At 49.7% G+C, this 23,989-nt stretch overlaps 1 protein-coding gene across 1 annotated transcript in view; it reads left to right on the top strand.

Moving 5' to 3' along the window:
• Window positions 1-23,989, top strand: part of CSPG4 (chondroitin sulfate proteoglycan 4) — a 99,510-nt gene that overhangs the window by 66,205 nt on the left and 9,316 nt on the right. The window contains exons 3-8 of the mRNA XM_056799211.1: window positions 203-3,760; window positions 6,131-6,613; window positions 7,440-7,616; window positions 17,743-17,941; window positions 20,020-20,154; window positions 20,645-20,811. Coding sequence (XP_056655189.1) covers window positions 203-3,760; window positions 6,131-6,613; window positions 7,440-7,616; window positions 17,743-17,941; window positions 20,020-20,154; window positions 20,645-20,811 — 4,719 coding nt within the window. The remainder of the gene's footprint in view (window positions 1-202; window positions 3,761-6,130; window positions 6,614-7,439; window positions 7,617-17,742; window positions 17,942-20,019; window positions 20,155-20,644; window positions 20,812-23,989) is intronic.

The raw sequence follows: 23,989 nt of genomic DNA, 5'->3' as shown, positions 1-23,989 counted from the left end.
CAGCACAGGGGCTACCCATGTCAGGCCCTTGAAGGATTGAGGTGTAATTCCACCACCACCCCACCACCCCCGTCTTCTTCTCAAGGATGTCTCTAATAGAGACTGGCCCACTTGCCCAGGCTACCATTTGGATGGGGAGTCAGACCTTGGAGGTCACCTGTAGGTCCTAATGCTATTCTTCACCTTCCTCCTCCCCGTGTAGATCCGACTAGCCCAGGGAAATGAAGAGACCCTGCTGCAGTCCCCTGAAGAGATGCCACTCAATGACTTGGGGAGCCATGATGTGGAGGTGACAGTGGCAGACGGCCAGCTCTCCCTGGCAGTGGATGACCTCTTCAATTCTTCTACTACCACCCTCGAGGCTCCCCTCCAGGCCTCCTATGGCGTCTTTGTGGGAGGAACAGGGAATCTGCATCTGTCCTACCTGGCCTCGGCCAGCCGCCCACTTCGAGGCTGCCTCCAGGAAGCCTCTGTCAATGGCCTCGATATCCTGGCCCGACTGACCGAAGGAGTGAGGGATGGCTGTGCCGCAGAGTTCTCAGCCAGTGACGATGAGGCTCTGGGCTTCACAGGGGCCCGGGCCTTGGCCACCTTCCCCACGTGGAGCACACGAGACGAAGGCACGCTAGAGTTCACACTAACCACCAGGGTCAAGCGAGCACCCCTGGCGTACCAGGCGGGAGGGCCCCAGGGGGATTTCATCTTCCTGGAGATCTTCGATGGGCACTTGCGGGCCATCGTGGAGAAGGGTCACGGGGCCGTCATGTTGCACAACAGCGTCTCTGTGGCCGACGGGCAGCCCCATGAAATCGGCATCCATGTGGATGTGCATATGCTCGAGATCTCCGTGGACCAGTACCCCACGCGCACCTCCAACCGTGGCGTGCACAGCTACCTGGAGCCTCGAGGAAGCCTGCTTCTTGGGGGTCTCGATGAGGAGGCCTCCCACCGTCTGCGGGAACATAGGCTGGGTCTGGCCTCCGCGATTGCCAACGTGTCGCTTGTGGGCTGCCTGGAGGATCTCACCATCAACGGAGAGAGGCAGGGACTCCAGAGGGCCCTGATGACCCGCGACATCACCGCAGGCTGCGGACTCCCCGAGGATGAGTACGAGGATGACGTCTACGAGGTGTACGAGCTGCCATCCACCTCGGCGCCCGAAGCCTGGCCAGGCCTGGAGATGCCGGAGCCCTGCGCCCCGGAACAAGGGCTGCCCCCTGTCTTTGCCAACTTCACCAAACTGCTGATGCTGAGCCCTCTGGTGGTGGCAGAAGGGGGCACGGCCTGGCTAGAATGGAGGCATGTTCAGCCCACTGTGGACTTGGGCAAGGCAGGCATCCGCCAGTCCCAGGTGCTCTTTGGGGTGGCTCGCGAGGCCCGGCATGGAGAGCTGGACTTCAGCATCCCTGGAGCTCAGTCCCGGAAGAAGTTCACCCTCCTGGACGTGGTCAGTCGCAAGATCCGTTTCATCCACGACGGCTCCGAGGATCCAGAAGACCAGCTGGTCCTCGAGGTCACGGTGATGACCCAGAGCCACGTGCCTCAGTGCCTGCGCCAGGGCCAGACCTACGTCCTGCCCATCCGGGTAAACCCCCTGAATGACCCTCCCCGAGTGGTCTTTCCGCACGGCAGCCTCCTGGTGATCCTGGAGCACACCAGAAAGGCGCTGGGGCCCGACACCTTCCAGGCCTACGACCCGGACACCGCCTGCCAGAGCCTCACTTTCCAGCTCATCAGCAGCCAGCGCCCGGAAGGCGGCCGGGTGGAGAGCAACGCCCAGCCCGGGCAGCGGGTCACCGAATTCTCCTGCCCGGAGCTGGAGGCGGGCGGCCTCTCCTACGTCCACAGCGGCGGGCCTGCCCAGGATCTCTTATTCCGGGTCACTGACGGTCTGGACACCAGCCCCGTGGCGGTGCTGCGCGTGGTGGCCATCCGGCCCACCATCCAGATCCAAAACAACACGGGCCTGTTTGTGCCCCAGGGCTCTTCCGTGCCCCTCTCCACCGCCAACCTGTCAGCCCAGACCAACGCGGTAGGCCAGGAGGTGAGCGTCTTGTACCGGCTGACCGGGGCCCTCCTCTACGGGGACATCCAGAAGCAGGGGCTCGGCAGAGCTTCCGCCGGGGACTGGGGCTCCGTCAGCACCTTCTCCCAGCGCGACGTGGAGCAGGGCCGCGTGCGCTACCTGAGCACCGACTCGCAGCACCACGCTGAAGACACCACCGAGAAGGTGGGGTTCGAGGTGCAGGTGGGGCAGGAGACCCTGGCCAACAACACCTTCCTGGTCACCATCCAGAAGGCGGCCATCCGCATGCGCAGGCTCGTGCCCCTGCTCACCCACAACACCCGGCAGGAGGTGCTCACCCCGGAGCAGCTGGATGCCGCCCTGGACGCGGAGTCCGGCCCTGGCCCGGCCGCCTTCCACTACGAGATCATCCAGGCCCCCCGGAAGGGCAACCTCCGCCTGCAGAGCAGGCGCCTGACGGAGAGGCAAGGCTTCACGCAGGAGGATCTTCAGAAGGGCCACGTCAGCTACCGAGCCTCAGCCCGGGCCTCCGAGGAGGCCCAGGACTCGTTCCTCTTCCGCGTCACGGCCCCGCCATACTTCTCCCCACTCTACGCCTACCCCATCCGCATCGGGGGCGATCCCGACGCTCCGGTCCTCACCAACGTCCTCCTCTCTGTGCCTGAGGGGGGCCGAGGCACCATCTCCCAAGACTACCTGTTTGTCAGGAGCCTCAACAGCGCCGACTACCTGTACGAGGTCATCGAAAAGCCCCGCCACGGCAGCCTGGTCTGGCGGGCGACCGGGCAGGGCTCCGGGGCAGACGCTGCCCCCGTGACGACATTTACCAACGAAGACCTGCAGCAGGGCCGGCTGGTATACCGCCACGACGACTCGGAGACCACTGAAGACGACATACCCTTTGTGGCGGTCCGCCAAGGGGAAGGCAGCGGCGGCATGGCCTGGGAGGAGGTGCGGGGTGTCTTCCGGGTGGCCATTCAGCCAGTGAACGACCATGCCCCAGTGCAGACGGTCAGCCACGTCTTCCGCGTGGCTCGAGGCGGCCGGCGGTTGCTGACCACAGACGATGTGGCATTCGCCGATGCTGACTCAGGTTTCACCGATGCCCAGCTGGTGCTCACCCGGAAGGACTTGCTCTTTGGTAGCATTGTGGCCGCCGATGACCCCAGCCGGCCTGTCTACCGCTTTACCCAAGAAGATCTGAGGAAGAAGAAGATCCTGTTTGTCCACTCAGGAGCTGACCGAGGCTGGATCCAGCTCCAGGTGTCAGATGGCCAACACCAGTCCACTGCGCTGCTTGAAGTCCAGGCCTCTGAGCCTTACCTCCGGATCACAAACAATTCCGGTCTGGTCGTCCCCCAAGGAGGCCAAGGGACCATCGACACATCCGTGCTGGGCCTCGACACCAACATGGACATCCGCAGCAGTGAGGAGGTGCGCTACCACATCACTGCAGCCCCCCGGTGGGGCCAGCTGCTCCGAGCAGGCCAGCCCACCTCCACCTTCTCCCAGAGGGATCTGCTGGAAGGTGCTGTCCTCTATCAGCATAATGGCAACCGCAGTCCCCAAGACGTCCTGAGCTTCTCTGTGGAGGCTGGCCAGGTGACTGCAGAAGACACACTGAAGGTGACTGTTTCCCTGGACAGACCACTGGCCCCACTTCAGATGGTGAAGCAGGAGAAGATGTACGTCTTCCAGGGGGAAGCAGCTGAAATTAAGAGAGACCTCCTAGAGGTGAGGATCTTGCCCTGGGGCCCAAGTCCCTGTGGCTGGGGGGTAAGCTGGGACTTCCCTCCCTAAATGGACATCCCCAGGGAATACTAGAGGAGGGTGGCCTGAGGCTTCAATAAGAATGGGATATGTGGAGCAAAAAAAGGAGTTTCTCCCACCCCATGAAAGGGAAAATCTCCCACCAGCTTTGTTGCCTCTTAGGACTGTATCCTTTCTCTCTCCCTCTCCTCTCTCTCTCTTTCTCTCTCTCTCTCTTTCTCTGTCTCTCTGTCTCTCCCTTTCTCTCCATCTCTCTGTCTCTCCCTTTCTCTCGGTCTCTCCCTTTCCCTCTCTCTCCCTTTCTCTCTCTCTCTCTCCTTTTCTCTCTCTGTCTCTGTCTCTCTCCTTTTCTCTCTCTCTTTCTGTCTCTGTCTCTCTTTCTCTGTCTCTGTCTCTCCCTTTCTCTCTGTCTCTTTCCCTCCCTTTTTCTCTATCTCTCTCCCTTTCTTGCTCTGTCTCTGTCTCTCTCTCTCTTTCTGTCTCTGTCTCTCCCTTTCTCTCTCTCTCGGGCTCTGTCTCTGTCTGTCTGTCTGTCTCTCTCTCTCTCTCTCCTGTTTCTGACTATCCCTGCTGGCTCTAATTATCTGTCTGTCTCTGTCTTTCTGTCTATCTTCCCCCCTACCCCTTACACACATATACTCTCTATGAATGCATTCATGCCTTTGGTAAACCAAGGAGCAGTGAAGAGAGGTTCAGAGGCAGAAGTCTCCTCACACAGAGGAAACATGGTTTCAAGTCCTGAACTGGGTGCCCATTCTCTGTAGGACCTTTGGCAAATGACCATTAGGCTTCAGTTTCCTCATCTGTAAAATGGGCAAGCTTGAAATGGTGATCTCAGAGGCTAATCTTCTTCTCCTTCAGGGCACAGAAGATGGGGCTTAGAAAAGATTAGTGCAACTTGGGGCTGGAAGTAAGGTGGTCAGAAGATGGGTACCAGAGAGTGAGGAGGCAGCCCCCTCTGTTGGGACGAGACCAGAATGTATAAGGAAATCTGGCCAAGGCCCTCTCGGGACTGGTGGTAGTGGGTGAATGGGCACCTGCACCATTCCTCCAACCCTCCTTATCCCAAGAAAGAGTCTTTTGTGTAGAAAAAAGGGCAGCTCAGCAGATGTTGCAGAAACCTTGTTTCCACAGTCTGAGAAGAGAAAGGGCACCCCCTTGTGTCTTAAGATGGAACCCCTAGTTGTGTTCACTAGCTCACGAATCCTAGAATGTTGGAGTTGAAGAGACTTTTGAGGTTATTTAATCCAATCTCTCAACCCCAATTTACAGAGGAGGAAATTAAGGCATAAAATGCAAATAACTTGTCCAAGGTCACCCAGCTAATAGCATCAGTGCCAAGATTCAAACCACCAAACTGACTCTAGGCCTCAAGATCTTTCCCCTGTACCCCAGGATCTCTTCTACTGGGGAAATAGGGTGTGACATGAGTGTAATTCTTTAGGGCACGATGATACCTTTTGTGTGTGTGTGTGTGTCATGGGATCCCCTGGGCAGTTAGTCTGGTGAAGCCTGTGAACTCCGTTTCAGAAAATTGTTTTTAAATGTATAAAATAAAATACATACATTTACAAAGGAGACCCATTATGTTGAAATGAAGTACTAAGACCATGGACTCTTTGAGGATCTGTGAATTGAAGGTTAAGATTCTTACTCTAAGTTATAGTCTTCCTATAAACAGGTATGAGAGAGAGAGAGAGAGAAAGAGAGAGAGAGAAGGAAAGAAGGAGGAAGGAAGGAAGGAAGGAAGGAAGGAAGGAAGGAAGGAAGGAAGGAAGGAAGGAAGGAAGGAAGGAAGGAAGGAAGGAAGGAAGGAAGGAAGGAAGGAAGGAAGGAAGGAAGGAAGGAAGGAAGGAAGGAAGGAAGGAAGGAGAAAGGAAGGAAGGAAGGAAGGAAGGAAGGAAGGAAGGAAGGAAGGAAGGAAGGAAGGAAGGAAGGAAGGAAGGAAGGAAGGAAGGAAGGAAGGAAGGGAGGGAGGAAGGAAGGGAGGGAGGGAGGAAGGAAGGAAGGGAGGGAGGGAGGGAGGGAGGGAGGGAGGGAGGGAGGGAGGGAGGGAGGGAGGGAGGGAGGGAGGAGGAAGGAAGGAAGGAAGGAAGGAAGGAAGGAAGGAAGGAAGGAAGGAAGGAAGGAAGGAAGGAAGGAAGGAAGGAAGGAAGGAAGGAAGGAAGGAAGGAAGGAAGGAAGGAAGGAAGGAAGGAAGGAAGGAAGGAAGGGAAGGAGAAGAAAAAAAGAGAGAAAGAGAGCAATGATGGCAATTTCTCTTCCCTCCCACTAAATATTCCATTTTTCCCTACATTCCTCCCAATCACCTGATCCTCGTCCCTGTACCCACAGGTGGCCCAGGAAGATGTACCTGCTGCAGAGATTGTATACAAGGTGACTGACCCGCCAAGAGCTGGCTACCTAGTGACTGTCTCTCAAGGAGCTTCAGCTAATGAGCCCCCCAGCCTGGACCCTGTCCACAGCTTCACTCAGGAGGATGTGAATGAAGGCCGGGTCCTATATCTCCACTCCCAGGCAGAGGGCTGGACTGACCGCTTCACTCTGGATGTAGCTTCCAGTGTTGGAGCCACCCTTCAAGGAGTGCAGGTCGAGCTGCAGGTGCTGCCGGTCACCATCCCCCTGGAGACCCAGAACTTCAGTGTGCCCGAGGGAGGTGCCCATCCTCTGGCCCCTCCAGTACTTAGGGTCACTGGACCCTACTTCCCCACACTGTCTGGTCTAGAGTTCCTGGTCCTGGAACCACCCCAGCATGGGAGCATCAAGAGAGGAGAGACACCCCAGGATGGAAACCTCAGCACCTTCACATGGAGAGAGGTACTATCATCACCAGAGAGGAAGTGAGACCCCTTCCCCAGTAGGGAAGGGCAAGGGCCAGAGGCAAGGGCCTCTGATGTTCCTGCAACACCCAGATGGCACCCCAGAGTGGGAATTAAAGGACTCTTAACTAACCAAACAGCAGAACAGCCCTGAGCAACAGCAACAGCAAATCTGCATTGACAGAAGCAGCTAAATGGCACAGTGGCTAGAGAGTAAAGAGGATAGAGAGAAGTAAAAAGAGGGCCAGTCTCACTGTTGATAGGAAATCAGAGAAGACTTCCTGCAAGAAGTGGCATCTGAGCTGGGCCTTAAATGGACGAGAGGAAGTCCATTCTCTAGACAAGAGACAAAGAATGGAAATAGGCCAGCACTGGGCAGATCTGAGGAGTCAAAAGTTATACAGTCAGGCTGGAGTTTAGGACACAGAGGGAAGGGATGTGAGAGAAGTCTGGAAAGGTGAAGGGTTGCCAGATCCCCTAGGACTTGAATGACAAGATAACCAAATTTCACTTGCCCTCTGTGCTGGCAGGAACCCCCTCTGAGAAAAAGGAGAAAAGACATGGTAGCCAAGGATTAAAAAGAGAGTTGACCAGAGGTAGTAAGCAGCCACTGGAAATGGTACAAGAATGACTGCACTGGGAGGTCAATGCAGCCAAAGGGATGGTGGTTAGACCTGAGGGATTCCCAAAGGAGCTCAAGTCATCACTGACCAAATGTGGGGGGTAGTAAAGGGGTTCCCAATATGTGAGGACCTTGCAGGAAGAGGCAGGCTAGTCTGGGCTCTGACCCTCTGTCTGTGTGTCCATCTCTCTACCCTCTAAAGGTGGAACAGCAGCTGATCCATTATGTACATGATGGCAGTGAGACCCTGATGGATGCTTTCATCCTTGTGGCCAATGCCTCTGAGATTGACCGACAAAGCCAGCCTGTGACCTTTGGCATCACTGTTCTACCCCTCAATGACCAAGTCCCAACCCTCACGGTCAACACAGGTGTACAGGTAAGGTCTCCTGGGTCCAAGAAGAGGTAGAAAGCTATGGTAGTTGGTACTCAAGGTTCTCCCAGAAGCTTTCCCCTCCCATGTTCCTGGAGCAAAATCAGTGATCCAGGAGCATCACAGCAGCTTTGAGCCAGAAAGTGCTCCTGCTTCCACTATAAAGCTTAGCAGCAGCTCTGTAAAGAGCCATCCTGGACCAAGCAATGACACAGTCAGCAGGGTATCATCCACCTGAAGAACTCTGCTAGAGACCAGAGCTGAGGCTTCCAGTGAGGCAGCCCCCCTCATGCACACACACGATGGACTTTTCAGGTGCTGGTAAGAGGTAATTTATTCATTCTCCAAACATTTATCAAGCATCCACTGTGAACAGAAGCTCCAGGTGAGATACAAAGCTTAAGCAAGTTATGATCCCTGCCTTTCTGGTGTCCACAGCCAAGCGGTGATAAATGAGACAGACCCAGAGAATTGTAATATACCATACCACACAATATTCCATGATAAGTCATCGGGTCCCCTCTGATCCATGGACCCACTCTCCTCTTGGCTGGGGCTTGATTATCTGCCCTGCAGATAAAGATCCCAGGGTCCTCAGGGCCTGACAAAATCTGCATACCATCTGGCCTTGCCATCTTCCAGGAGCTGAACAGGAATCTGAACCCTCTTTCGGTGTTTTCTCTCCCACTTAAGAATGGGAGTTCCTTGAGAACAAGGACTAGCTCCAATTTCTTGTTGGTATCTCCAGGGCTTAGAGTTTGGCCCATTGTAAATGTCTTTCCATGCAATCCATTGGAATGATACAAAACAAAGTCTTCTATATGCTCTGAAGAGTTGATTCATTGGGTATGTAAGATAATTTTAGCATTGTGATTTAAAATCTATTTAATTTGATCTCCAGGGAAAAATCCCAAATAATAAAATACCCAAGTCAGCTGGAAATTATGGTGATTTTAATTAATATAGAGAGAAGGAATTAAGGAGAAGAGAGAGAGAGAGGAAAGAGTTAATTTAAACTGCTCCGGCTCAGGCTGAGCCAGGTAGTAGTTAAAGGCCTTGGCCAAAGGGGCCTCCCTGAGCCCAAGGGAAAGGGAGTCAGTCTTATCACTGACCACGAGACTGTCTCAAGGAAGCTGTCTGAGGGAGATTCTCCAGGCTCAGTTTCTCCACTGAACTGGCTGAACTGACTTCAACTGCCTTTTCTAGACCTCCTTTTAAAGAAATTTTCTCTTATGTCACCTCCCCTAAATGTTTACATCTACCAATCACAGCAGACACTTTTCTCCAGGACTGCCCATTCTTTAGTTCTCACCTTCTTTGATTAGATTTTCTCCAGGACTGTCCACTCTTTAGTTCTCACCTTCTCTGGTTAGATTATATCTTTTGAATACTTCACACTTCTTTGTTAAGTTCACCTTTTGTAGTTACTTGACCTTTTTGTAATTAATTTAACCTTTATAGATACTTAACACCTTTTTGTATTAGATCTAAAAATAGACTTAGCTTAAAGTTCTACTTCACTATAAGGTATGAGTTAAGTACCTTCATTGTTCAATCAGGAGTTTACAACTTTACCTTCCCCTAAAGTACTGTCTGAGTAGGGTGGAATAATTTTTAAAGTTTCACAGGTAGGAGGTGGGGGAAAATCTGAGATGGCTTCCTAGAAGAAGTGGCATTGGGATTAGATTAAAGACTGGGTAGGAGTCCATTCCAGGCCTAGGCAATAAAATGAACAATGGTGGACAGGTTCAGAGAGTATTCTGGGGCCATGGAGAATAATTGGGAAGCTAGTAGTACAGTGGATAGAGCACTGACCTGAGAATCAGGAAAACTCATCTTCCTGAGTTCAAATATGGTCTCAGATGTTTCCTAGCTGTGTGACTCTGGGCAAGTCACTTAGCCTCATTTGCCTCAGTTTCCTCATCTGTCAGATGACCTGGACAAGGAAATGGCAAACCACTCCAATATCTTTGCCAAGAAAATCCCAAATTGGGTCATGAAGATTTAGGCATAGTTATGCCCCAAAAAGACAGAACAAGAGGGTTTGTCCAGTTTGCATAGAGGAGAAAATATGTAAAGATGTGTAATAGGAGATAAGCCTGGAAAGGTCCTGGAGGATTGTGGGGGACAATGAAGTCCAGCACTTCAAAATGATGGGACTAAAGCCATGTGGGAATATAATGAGAAGGGTACATGTCATCCTTGTCTTCTTATCTGCTTCTGGAATTCTAGCTAGGAACTAAAAAGTACAGTGCAATGAAGGGTTTGGAATTGGGAGACCTGAGTGTGAATCCTGTCTCAGACACTGATTTTCTTTATGACCTTGGGCAAGTCGTTTAACTGTTCTCATCTGGAAGTCGTTTAACTTATTCATCTGGAAGATGGGGATGATAATAATAGTTGCTTCTTGGGATTGTTACAAGGATCTAATAAGATACTTGAAAAGCACTTCGCAAACCTTAAAGCATGATACACATGTAAGTTATTGTTGTCCTAATGATGTTTCCCCAAAAAATTCAGAAGATCACTTTTCATCCCACCATATCACAATATGTTCAGTTACCAAAAGTGCTTGGCTTATCCCTCTGTGCCAGAGTCCATGGAACATTCAATTTTACATACTTGAATAAACAACAGAAGACCAACTCATCCTAAAAACTGTTTCTATTCAAAGTCCATTGAAAAGAGGAGAGGAGGGAGGGGGCAGCTAGGTGGCAGCTAGGTGGCTCAGTGGATTGAGAGCCAGGCCTAGAGACAGGAAGTTCTGGGTTCAAATATGACCTCAGATACTTCCCAGATGTGTGACCCTGGGCAAGTCACTTAACTCCCATTGCCTAGTCCTTACCACTCTTCTGCCTTGGAGCCAATATACAGTATTGACTCCAAGATAAGAAAGGAAGGAAGGGGGGCAGCTGGGTAGCTCAGTGGATTGAGAGCCAGTCCTAGAGATGGGAGGTCCTGGGTTCAAATCTGGGCTCAGACACTTCCCAGCTGTGTGACCCTGGGCAAGTCACTTGACCCCCATTGCCTAGCCCTTACAGCTCTTCTGCCTTGGAGCCAATACACAGTATTGACTCCAAGACAGAAGGTAAGGGTTTAAAAAAAAAAGGAAGGAAGGAAGGAAGGAAGGAAGGAAGGAAGGAAGGAAGAAGAGAGCCAAATGCCAAACATTTCCTAGCTGTGCAACCCTAGTCAAGTCATTTAACCCCAGTTGCTTAGCCCAAATATTAAGACAAATACTAAGAGTTAAAAAAAAGTCAAGACCAAAATAATAATAATAAGACCACCCCTGTGCCCTTATGCCCCGCTTTTAGCTTCCCCACCTTTTCCCCATCTCTTCCATGGAGTGATATTCCCAGCCATCCTGAGATACTCAGGGCAGCCCTTCTGCTCATTTTACAGCTGAGAAAACAAGTCTATGAAGGTGATGAGTCCTGCTTGAATTCACAAAGTAGAACCAGAACTGGAATTCAGATCTCTGGAGAACCGACCCAAAGAACTTTCTTCTTGGTTCCAAGTCATCTGAATCATTTTCTTCCAAAGTCTCCTAGAAGTAGACTCAGGCAGGAAGCCAGGTTGTCACAGAGAATTTTGTTTCTGCCTAAAGTTGGAGTCTTTGAGAGTTATGGAGGAAAGAATATCAGGACAATCACCCACAGGGTGGAGATGCCAGTAAATCCATCCAAAAGCCTTTATTAAACACCTGCTGTGTGCCTGGCACTGTGCCAGGTGCTAAAGGTCCACGGAGAAATGAGAGACTGTCCTGGAATTTCTTTTAATTTTTCAAACCCTTACCTTCTGGCTTAGAAACAATATTGCTCGGTGTGGAGGCAGAAGAGCAGTAAGGCAATGAGAATTAAGTGACTTGCCCAGGATCACACAGCTAGGAAGATTCTGTGGCTAAATTTGAACGCAGAACTTCCCATCCCTAGACCTGGCCACCTCTGCCTTTGAGGTTCTGCTGCAGAAGCTTCCTTCCCCTCAATAACCAAGCCCAGGAGGGGAAGAAGAAATCAGATGTGCTCGCTGATGAGCAGAGGCAGGGGGAAAACTGAGCACCCATCCAGTTCAGTGCCTGAGGGTGGCCACAAGGTGGCAGCCACAGCACACAGGGATCTGAGGAGCGCTTGGAGAGAAGCACCTCGCATTCCCACTTTCACCAATGACTGAGGAGAGAGGGAGAAGGGGAGCCGGCACCCCTCACCCCACTCCTGCCCCCCCATCCGACTTTCCTGGGACCACTGTCCTGGGGTGACAACTCTTTCAGACACCCTCGTTCTGTTGAAGGAGAAACTGACATCCAGCCGCCTGGGGAGGGAGGGAGGAGGGAAAAGCAGTCTGGCGGGGAAGACGGAGAGAGTGCTGCCGGGCTGAGGTCGCGAGAGCTGGGTTTGAATGTCACCCTCCTGGCTGCGGGACTGAGGCTCGTCACTTCCCCTTTCTGTGCGGGGGTGGGGGGGAGCAGTCACTGCAGCCATCTCATGGGGTTATCTCGGGCATCGGATGGCATGTATGTGTGAAGTACCCCAGGGACTTGGCGTCATCGCCGTCATCATCACCATCCTTGTTGTTACTTCTGTGGTTACTATTGTCATTGCTACCTCTAGCAGTATACTGCCTCTGCTACTATTACTACTACAGCCACGGATAGTATTAGTTACAATTATTATTATTGATTCTACTATTGCTATTGCTACAACTAGTAGTATATTACTGCTACTGATATTATTACTATTATAATTATTAATAATTCTACTACTGCTGTTGCCACTACTGGTAGTATATTACTACTACTGATATTACTATTCTTATAATTATTACTGAGTCTACTATTGCTGTTGCTACAACTAGAATATTACTACTACTGATATTATTGTTATTATAATTATTAATAATTCTACTATCGCTGTTGCTACTACGAGTAGTATACTGCTGCTGCTATTACCATTACAATTGCTACTGCTACTACTGATGATATTACCACCTCTGTTACTATGATCATTATTACTACTACTGTCATTGCTTTTACTAGTCATATACTACTACTATCATTACCATTACTGCTATAATTATTACTACTGCTGCTCCTCCTGTGCTTACCAGTAGTGGTAGTAACAGTACTAGTATTTTCCCTACTATAACTATCCCCAGGGTCACTACTAGTGGAGGTGGGGCGGTAGAGAGAAGCCCTGGGTGGAAATGTTCCCCCAGAGCCTCACTAGCCTGCTGGTAGAGGCTCCTTCTCCTCCCCTGGCAGAAGAAGGGGCGCCTGGGGAGCTCTGGGTCTGTGCTGAGTGCCTGGCTGGCAGCAGGAGTGCAGAGCATCAGAGGCAGATTCCATCCTGCATATCGAACCTCGGCAGCGGCAGCGAACTCCCTCTCCTCTGACCACACAGATAACTGACTCTCCAGTAGTTCTCCTGCTTGTAAAGAGGGCTCTTGCCCCCTTTGCCACTCAGCCCTCCAGAGCCCTGGGCTGCACTCTTCTGAGACTCTCCTTGGCTCTGACGGGGCTCTCCCTTGAGTTCTGGGAGGCAGATTCTGCCTGTTATCTTCCTTCTCTCAATAAACCCTCACGATGCACTTACTGTGGGCCCGGGTCTAACCAGGCAGCAGGAGATGCTGGAGAGACATGGAAGGAAGGCAGTGCGCTCAGGTACCAAAGAATCCAAACTAGTCTTAGCTTTCAGACACTTAGTGGAGAGGACTTGGAGTCAGACTTCAACTAGCTGGATGACGCTGGGCAAGTGACTTAATCTCTCAGTGCCTCGGTTTCCTTACCTGTAAAATGGAAGGATTGAACTTCTGACCTCTAAGGCCACTTCCGGCTCTGAATCTATGATCTTGGGGCACAGTGAGGAGAGTTCTGGGCCCAGAGGCAGGAGGACTCGAGTTCAAGTGTAGCCAGACTTAACTGTGTGACCCTGGGCAAGTCACTTCACCTGCTTGCCTCAGTTTACTAGGGACAATAAAGCACCTTTCTCCCAGGGTGGTTGTGAAGATGGAGTGAGATGATGGTTGTAAAGTGCTTTGATTATTCTGTTTTGTTTTTTTCTTATTAAATCATCACAGGACTTAGAGCTTAACAGGGCCTTTAAAGGTCTCCTAGACAAGTGGTCTAGGAACCCAAAGGGGAAAGCAGAGGCATCACTTTCATGCACCTCTAACTGATCTACAGCACTTCCTTCAGTGGTTTAACCGCAGGATTAGAGAAGGGCCCTCAGGCTTCACCAGCCTGCCTTCCACTGACACTGAAGAGCCTCCGAACCCCTGGCTGGCCTCGGGGCGCAGAGAGAAAGGCAGCACTTGGGCCAGACCTGACCTCTAGCTCCTGCCCCATCCCCACAATGCCCAGGAGGCAGGGCCCCAGCCTCTTCCCCCATGAAGGCTGGCTCTTTGGAACGGAGGGAGCCCAGGGCTCTGAAAGCTCCTCAGCCACATCGGCCCTTCCCCAAAACTGCAGGCTCTTCAGGGCAGGTGGAACCTCCAGGAGCCCAGCCGAGATAGGAGCAGGGTTTGCCTGGGGCTCCCCCTCCCTCAGATCCCTTTCCTACTCCCTCTGCCTCCAAACTAGTCCCCTGGTCATGGCTATTATCCTCTCCCAGGGGGCTCAGGCCGACAGGGAATGAGGCTCCATCCCTGGACTCCCCAGCCAGCATCTAAGTCTGAGCCCTCCCTGGAGAGTGAAAGAGATCCGGGATCTCCACCAGAAGGGGGGGGGGGGTCGGCACCAGAGCCCTCCTGAGCCTCCTGGGATCATGTTCCTTGGGGGCTCTGCCAGCGTAAGACCATCTCTGGGTCTGAGGAATTCCTCTCCCTCCACCCCCAGGCTGGGGCCATGGCAGGGAGGAGGGAAGCAGACACAGACCCAGGTCCTAGAGGACAGGTGTCAGTAACTAGGAGGAGCTCAGCTGGCAGCAGGACCGTCCCCAGGGAGGCTCCAGTGACTGACAGACCCCAGCTTGGCGCCCGCTGGGGAGGAGGGGCAGGGCCCTGGGGGAGCAGGGTCACTCTCCTCCTCAGCTTTTACCCCAGGCATGAGGACGACAGACACCTGGCAGCTAGGAGCTAGCAGCTCCTCTGAGGTGGTCACAGCCAGAGACTGGATTGAGCTCCCTCTGTCTCTGTCTTTCTGTCTCTCAATCTCTCAAGTCTCTCTCTCTCTCTCTCTCTCTCTCTCTCTCTCTCTCTCTCTCTCTCTCTCCCCCCCCCCGTCTCTGTCTCTGTCTCTGTCTCTGTCTCTGTCTCTCTCCCCCCCCCCCGTCTCTGTCTCTCTCTGTCTCTGTCTCCCTCCCTCCCCCTTTTCCTCTCTCCCTCTCTCTCATTCTCTCTCTGTCTCTCTCTCCCTCCCTCTCTCTCTTTCTCTGTCTCTCTCCATCTCTCTCTGTCATTCTCTCCCTCTCTCTCTCTCTCCTCTCTCTCCATCTCTCTCATTCTCTTCCTCTTTTCATTTCTTCTTCTCTTTCCCTCTCTCTGTGTCATTCTCACTTTTCTTTCTCTCTTCTTTCTCTCTCTTTCCCTCTCTCCTCTCTCTCCCTCTCCCATTCCCTTTCCCTCCCTTTCTCTCATTCTCTTTATCTCTCTTATTCTCTTCTTTTTTTCTTCTCTTTCCCTCCTTCCCTCCCTCTCTCTGTCATTTTCTCTCCCTTTCTTTCTCTCCCTCTCTTTCTCTCTCAGTCTCTCTCTCAATCTCTATCTCCCCCCTCCCCATCTCTGTCTCTCTCTGTCTCTGTCTCCCTCCCTCCCCCTTTTCCTTTCTTTCACTCTCTCTCCCTCTCTCTCATTCTCTCTGTCTCTCTCTCCCTCCCTCTCTCTCTCTTTCTCTGTCTCTCTCCATTCCTCTCTCATTCTCTTCCTCTTTTTCTTTTCTTCTCTTTCCCTCTCTCTCTCTGTCATTCTCACTTTTCTTTCTCATTCTCTCTCTTCTTTCTCTCTCTCCATCTCTTACTCCCTCTCTCCTCTCTCTCCCTCTCTCATTCTCTTTCCCTCCCTTTCTCTCATTCTCTTTATCTCTCTTATTCTCTTCTTTTTTCTTTCTTCTCTTTCTCTCCTTCCCTCCCTCTCTGTCATTTTCTCTCCATTTCTTTCTCTCCCTCTCTTTCTCTCTCATTCTCTCTCTCACTCTCTCTTACCCCCCTCTTCCCCCTCCTTTGTCTCTTTCTGTCTTTTTTTTTAACTACTTGCTTTGCCCAAAAAGTCAGTAACTTATACATCCCCTTTGACCCAGTGATATATTTACTAAGTGAAATGGAGAGAATGGAGATAAAGGGAAGAAAGGCAAATATGAAAAAATATCATTAGGTGCTATATGTCTTTCATTATCAAAATAATATCACACATGCAATGTCTACTTTCTAGTTTCACCTCTCTGGCCCTCACTCTCCATCTTCCGTGTACCTCCCCACTTTTTAAAGTTTAGACATGCTGTTAGCACATTTATCTCTAGAATTCTATACATCGCTCAGTTTCCTGTCTCTGGTAGCCATTCAAAAACATCTTTTTTTTTTTAAACTTTAAGTCTTTTTAAGTCCTAGAATTTCAGAATTGGCATTCCTTCTAAGGACTACATCCTCCAACACATAGCCTCACATACTAGGACCCTGGACATCACAAGGGCCTCATTTTCATAGCTACGTGACGTTGGTTTGGTCCTGGACATCACTGGGCCTCAACTTCTTCATTCTTTTTAAGAACCAGCCCTTATAGCCCTGCATCTCCTACAATTCTTAAAATGAGAAATTCAAATGGAGATTCAACAATCTCTAGGGTGTCCTTCGGCTTCTTTTTCCTCTGATCCTTTAATACCATCACACAGCTAGTTGTTTTTTCAGAAATCAAACAATACCATGTCTTGGCACCTACTGTGTGCTAGACACTGTGGAAGGTAACAGGTAGACAAAGAGAAAGACTAAACAGGCTGTCCACCTAAGGAGCTCACACCATCTACACATATCAGGAGAGAGAAAATCTAGTCAAAGGAAACAAAATATTTACTTGGGAGGGAAGAACAGTTCTGGAGAGAACAGAAACGCTGAGGGAGGCAGCTAATTGATACAGAACTGAAGTCAGGAAGTCCTGAGTTCCAGTGTCCAGGGTCACACGGGCAATAAGTAACAGAGTTAGGATTTGGTCCTAAATGTAACACTCTTTCCTCTGGATCCCACAGAACTGTAGACAGTACTGCTTTTTGCCTCTTTATTTATCCCTGGTGCTCAGTACATTCCTGGTGCATAGAAGGAATTGAATAGGTGTCAATTGATGGGAGTTGTTCTGAGAGAAGGTTTCAAGAGAGCCTTGAATGTCAGGTTCTAGAGTTTCAGTTTTACTAGAAGGCAATGGAGGATGATTGAAGAGTTTTGAGCAGAGGAGTGACCAGATCCATATTTAGGGAAGATAATAGAAAAGAATGATCCAGGGCTTTGTGTAATGGGTGCCTAGGTCTTGTGGTCAATGATAATGCAAGATATATCATGGGAGGGAAAAGGTAGCCTTGGCTGAAGTTTTCGGGGAATGCTTCCTGGAAGAGGTGGGATTTGAGCTTTGGGGGAGGCTCAGATGGGAGAGAGGAATGGGGTGGTATTCTAAATAAGAAAAAAACCTCAGCAAAGGCACCAAGACAGAAATGACCCTGGTGTGTGCAAAGGGTAGGCAGGAGCAGAACCTGGCTTGAGAGCTGAGGGTGGTAAGAATGAAGATGCTGCCCAAAGGAGATGGGTACCTTAGAGTCATTTCTTCCTACCTCTTCATTTTACAAGTAGAAAACTGAGACTCAGAGGGGATGAGTGGCTTGCCCTAGGTCATATATGTAATAAGTGGCAAAGCCAGGATTCAAACCCAAGACCTAGGTTGCCAAATCTGTGATATTTTCACTGTGCTGTGGACCAGATCAGACAAAGTTTTGAATGACAAACTGAGGTGAACCAGCTCAATGATCTCTGATCAGTGAGGAGTCACTGGAGGTTTGGAGTAGCTGGACAGAAAAGGGAAGGAGGTGACCATATTAAAAAGGCAGTCCTGATATTTGGCATGAATATGGTAATGGATGGTAAGCAGCAACTTATGTGCCCTTCCTTCCATCAGGGTCCTGAGTCTTCTAACTGGGGGTCATCTAACTTTTGGAATGTACTTACAGATGTGGGAAGGAGCCACAGCCCAGATCACCCCTGATATCCTGAAAGGAGAAGATGCTGACTCCCTCCCTGAAGATCTGGTCTTCTCCATCCAGCCACCAACCAATGGGAGGATGGTGCTGAGGCTGTCACCAAGGACAGAGATCCAGCAGTTCACTCAGGCCCAGATCAATAATGGACTCGTTCAGTTTGTCCATGAAGGTTGGTGGAGGGAAAGGGGAGGGGGGAGGGAGGGAGGGAGGGAGGATGGAGAGAGAGAGAGAGAGAGAGAGAGAGAGAGAGAGAGAGAGAGAGAGAGAGAGAGAGACAGAGAGACAGAGAGACAGAGAGACAGAGAGACAGAGAGAGAGAGATAGAGACAGAGAGAGAGAGAGAGAGATGGACATGCAGACAAAAAGACATATATAGCTACATAATAGATAAATATTAAGCACTTACTATGCACAGGCACTATGTTTATATACTGGGGATACAAATCAAAGGAAGGAAGACAGTTCCTGCCCTCAGAGAGCTTATGCTCTTTTTCTTTCCTTTTTCCATCCTTCCTTCCTTCTTTATTTCCTCTCTGTCTCTCTGTCTTTCTCTGTCTGTCTTTCTGTCTCTCCATCTATCTATCTGCCCCTTTGTCTCTGTCGCTATCTCTCTGTCTGTCTCTAGTTCTCTATGTCTCTCTGTCTCTGTCTCTCTCACTGCCACTCTCTGTCTCTGTCTCTCTGTCTCTCTGTATCTGTCTTTGTCTCTCTCCCCATCTCTCTCTCTCTCAGACTGGATCTCCCTCCTGTCTCATTCTGAGTAGAAGAGCAATAGCCAATCCCACTACTGAGTGGGTACAGAAGCTCTAACCAGTTCCATTTCTGACTTGAGCAGGTTTGCCCCTCCTGAAGCAGTCTCATGGCCCACACTCCATATTGATGCCAGATTCAGGGCAAACACTTGATCACCTTTAGCCCAACTACTGCTCAAAACTCCTGAACTCAATCAATCCACCTGCCTCAGTGTCCCCAATAGCAAGGATTCCTGCTGTGTACCACCATCCCTGGCAAGGAGCTTACATTAGAATTGAGGGATTCAGCACATAATCAGGAGCTGAAGGGAGATACACACATTGATGGCATAATTTGGAGATGATCAGGAAATAAAGAAGATCTATATCTGGGCAGAGTTGAATGAAAGCTCACCTATCACATCCTGGGGTGGTTCTGGGGAGGTGGGAGTAGAGTCCCAATTTTCAGTGGGGAAGGTACTGAATTAGCATCACTGATGCTGCAGCTGGGCATGGTAGCCCAAGTTAGAAGATGTTTTGAGAAAAACATTAAAGGAAAGAAAACAGGATTTCAGATATTGAGTCACAAATCATAAAATCTCAGTTAGACGGGATCTCATCTAGTTTAATTCATATTCAATAAGGGGGTCATTCAGCCTGTGTGGGACCATCTCTAGTGAGGGGGATTTCACTACCTGCCAAGCAGAACATTCCATTTTGAGAGAAGCTCTAATCAACACAAGAGCAAATTTGTAACTCCCACCCATTACTCCTGGCTCTTTGCTCCTGGACCAAATGGAGCAAGTTTTACCCTTCTTCCAATTTACAACCCTTCAAATACTTACAAACCCCTGAGCCACCCTACCCTACCCCCCATACCCCAAATTCGTCATCTTCATCCCCCCAATCTTCTCTCCTCAAGAAGAAGTTCCTGCCCTCCATGGAAGAAGAGTTCCAAGAACATACTATTTTCCTTCCCAGTTGGGATACTACCTTCCCCATTCATCTTGCCTCTCAGAACCCCCAGAGTAGAAAGACATCCCTTCATTTTCTCTGTCTTAGGGCAAGATTCCACCTGAAGTGTGGTAGACCTAAAGAGTTTTCACCCCCTAAATCATTCATATTATTATTTTACTAGTTCCTCCCAACCAGCCCACTCTCCCTTTCCCCTCACCCCCACCCATCCATCTTCATAGAGTAAGAGGTGACAGTTATCTCTGCTTAAAGAAATGGAACCTAGAAAAGCAAAGAAACTTGCCCAGCAACCCTCAGTCAGAACTAGAATGGTCTCCCTGATTCCCTGGCCAATACTCCTCCCACCCACTCCCCAAACTCCCCTGCCTCCCCTGGCCCCTACACCACCCCCAACTTCCCATCCCAAAGTATCTGATACCTAGGAAACATTCCACCTCTACCCCTCATGAGCAGAGGGCTCCCTGCCCCGAAGAGGCCCATCCCTAGGGAATATGGAGAAGTCAAGACCATTTTCATGGCCCCACCTTCTGTCATTCTCCAGGGCCCCTGGATGGTGGATTCCATTTCAACCTCTCCGATGGCGATAACGTCTCACCAGGACACTTCTTTGCTGTGAAGGCTCAAAAGTTGCGACAAATCACTGTGGAAAGCAATCAAGCCCTTACCATCTGTCCAGGTGGGTCTGCTTGAAAACTAAAGATCTGTTTATCTACTCTGTGACTGTGGTCTTTATTGGGACCATTAGCCTGTGGAATAGTACTTCTGAGCTCCGTAGTGATGGATTGGACTTCTTCATACTCCTGTTGCCAGTTGAGGAGAACAAAGAAACCCCTCAACCTCAGCCAATCAGACTCAGAGCAGTAGCAAAGCCTACCCAAGAACCCTAGTTACTCTCTAGATTCTAGCTACCAAGCAGTCCCTGGGCAGGTTGCTGGCATGAAACTTTGGAGAGCTTACTGCGTTTAGACTCGGGGACCTTGGTTCAAATCCCAGCCTTGTCACTGACTCCCTGGGTGGCCCTAAGAAAGATACTGCTGCTCTATGAGCCCCAGCGTTGTCATCTGTAAAATGAAAAGGTTGGACCAAATTGACGCCCAAGTTTCCTTCCAATCGATGGTCCTATAACCACCCACAAGCTGATGAGCTCTGAAATTGCCTTCTTGCAGGAACCTTCCAGACCATTACCAACCGAAACCTGAAAGTGACTACCAATGAAGATACAGACCCCCATCACCTGTTTTACTTTGTTGAGCGGGGCCCTTGGCTAGGACGGCTGACCCATTCTCGGCTGGGGAGCAGTGGGGATGCCCTGAGGAACTTCACACAGGCCGAGGTAAGCATGGAATCCACTCTTGCTCTCATCCCCTCCTCTACAGCCTTGGTGCCAGAGATTTTCTGTCTTTGTCCAGGCCCAGAAAGCTAATAGAGACTTCCTAGCTGTGTGACCTTAGGCAAGTCACTTACCCCCAATTGCCTAGCCTTTGTGGCTCTTCTACAGTAGAATGGATACTCAGTATAGATTCTAAGACAGAAAGGGTTTTGTTTTTTTAAATGCCAATAGAGGAGTGTCTTTTAAGAGTGTAATTAATACCTTTATCTATGTGAAGAAAATGGACTCATCACCTAGCCCCTGTCTATACCTATGTATAAATATCTGCCACTGCCATGGATCTCACCCCCAAACCATTTATTATGCCCCTACTATGTGCAAAACCATCAAAATGGAAATTACTCTTTGTGATAGCAGAGGACAAATTCCAGATGCTTTACTTTTCTGTATCATTGTTCCCTGCCGCTCCACTAGCCCTGAAAGCCCAATTTGTTGGCTTCTTTTCTCTACAAGAGGCTGGTGCTGTCCAGAAATTAACCCTCATTTTCTCTCTAGAAGACCGAATCCAAAAACGCCCAGACTTCCGGTAGCTAACAAGGCAGCTCTGAAGCTGGTACTGACCGGGAACTCCCCTTCTTCCCACAGAAAGCTGCATTCTGAGAGGGTGATGCCTAGGAAATGTTTCCCCTGCCAATCACAGCCCTCTATCCAGGAGTTCTCAACACACCCATCCTTCCAGGCACTCTGGCTCCCAGCCTCAGTATCATCCCTGATTCCTCATTTCCACTCATCCCACAGAGCCAGTCTCTTGTGGAATTTTGTCATTAAGCATCTCTCATTTACTCCCCATTCTTTCTACTCACTCTCCATCTGGGCGTACACCCTTACTTGGACTACTGCAATAGCCTGCTGGTTTTCCTAGCCACTCTCATCCATCTTCCACTCAGCTGTCATAGTGATTTAACTTAAAGGCATAGCGCTCTCTCTCTCTCTCTCTCTCTCTCTCTCTCTCTTTCTCTCTCTCTCTCTCTCTCTCTCTCTCTCTCTCTCTTTCTCCATCTCTCTCTCCATCTCTCGCTTTCTCCATCCCTCTTTCTCCATCTCTCTCTCTTTCTCCATCCCTCTCTCCATCTCTCTCTCCCTCTTTTCTTCTCTTCTCTCTCTGTCTCCCTCCCTCTCTCTCTATCTCTGTCTGTCTATCTCTCTCTCTCTCTCTCTCTCTCTCTCTCTCTCTCTCTCTCTCTCTCTCACACACACACACACACACACACACACACACATTGAATTTCAGTGACTACCTCCAGGACCCTATAGAAAGTCATCCTTTGACTATTTAAGGCTTTTCTCAGCCTGTCTCCTTCCTACCTTTCCAGTCTTCTTGTTTTTCTCTCCTTCTCCAGTAGTCTTTGATCCAGTGACCCTGGCCTTCTTGCTGACTCTCCCATGTCCAGATTCTGGACCTTTTTGCTGTCCCCTATACCTTCAGTGTTCTCCTGCCTCACCTCCACCTCTGAGTTTCCTTGGCTTCCTTCAAGACTCAGTTCAAAGGGGCAGTTAGGTGGCTCAGTGGATTGAGAACCCAGCCTAGACTGGAGGACCTGGGTTCAAATGTGGTCTCAGTTACTTCCCAGGTGTGACCCTGGGCAAGTCATTTAACCCCAAGTGCCTAGCCCTTACCAGTTTTCTGCCTTGGAACCAATCCTTAGTATTGATTCCAAGGTAGAAGTTAAGAGTTAAAGAAAAAAAAAGGCAGTTCAAATCAAGACTTCCACAGAAAGTCTTCCTCCTCATAAGCCCACCCTCAGTGCTTGCCCTTCTAAGATTACCTTCCATTTTCCTTGTATATATCTTATATATACCTAGTTATTTGCATCCTTTCTTTATACCCCCAGCACTTAGCACCATGCCTAGAACATCATAAATTCTTGACTGACTCCAAAAAAAATCTGAGGTTCAAGAACTCTTAGTCATATGCTTGAGGGCCTCTGCCACTCTTGTTCTCTTTTTATTTTTTAAACCCTTACCTTCCATCTTAGAATCAATACTATATATTGGTTCTAGGTAGAAAAATGGTAAAGGGGTAGGCAATGGGATTAAAGTGACTTGCCCAGGGTCACACATCTAGAAGGTATCTGAAGCCATATTTGAACCCCAAACCTCCCATCTCTAGACCTGGCTCTCTATCCACTGAACTACCTAGTTGCCCCCATGCCACTTCCTTCCCATAGCTAGATCCAAGCTCCCAGAGTCTAGGTACTGATACATAGCATCGTTTGGCCAAATCTGTGCTGAGGGTGGGTAGATCTATGCTCAAGGAAGAATGTTATGAGGCAATGTGTAATCAGAGGTCCAAGAACTCTAGCTACTGCGCCCCTGCTCCTGCTGCTGCCATCTCTGAAGCTCAGGTAGAGTGGTGGTGGAATGGTTAAGAAAGCTGATCAATCGCTCCCCAAAGATGAGCCCAACAGGGATGGGGGAAACAATCCTGCCTCAGAAAACACCCCCACATCCTCTCCAGGTTGTCAGTGGGCATGTCTACAACTTCCTCTGAAAGAGACAGCCAGTGCCCCAAGGAACCCTCCTCCAGCCCATGTGGCTCTTCCTCGTATTCAGGGTCTTCTGCTCAATCCCTTCCCCCATGTTTCCCTTCAAAAGCTAATGACTCCTTTGGTTAGAGACCCATCATGTGACTATTTACATTTTTAAACCATAATTATCCATGGGAATAAAAGAGTAAACTAAACCCAATCTGTTATTTTTCCAGGATCCCAACCCCTAATTAATAGAAAGCCCTTAATAAACGCTCCCTGACTATAGACTAGCCAGAGGTCATCATTAATGAAATACCCCTTGGGTTTTTTTTTATTTGAAGGGGGAATAAGCATTTAGATAGTACCTATTATGAGCCAGGAATTGTGCTAAGCACCATTTTTGCCCAAATATTATTTCATTTGATCTTCACCACAACCCTGGAAGGTGTGCCATTATTATTCTCATTTTATAATAAGAGAAACTGAGGCAAACAGAGGTGAAGGAACTTTCCTAAAATTACACCGTTTGTGTCAGAGGTTGGATTTGAACTCAAGTCTTTCTGACTTCAGGCCTAGGTTCTATACACTGCTAACGGTCAACACCATCCCAACCTATTAATTCAAGGATTGTCAAAAAGTCTCAGCATTAC

The sequence above is a fragment of the Monodelphis domestica genome, chromosome 1, assembly GCF_027887165.1.
Source record: "Monodelphis domestica isolate mMonDom1 chromosome 1, mMonDom1.pri, whole genome shotgun sequence".
In the NCBI taxonomy this organism is placed as follows: Eukaryota; Metazoa; Chordata; class Mammalia; order Didelphimorphia; family Didelphidae; genus Monodelphis; species Monodelphis domestica.
This window is presented reverse-complemented; position numbering and strand designations above follow the sequence as displayed.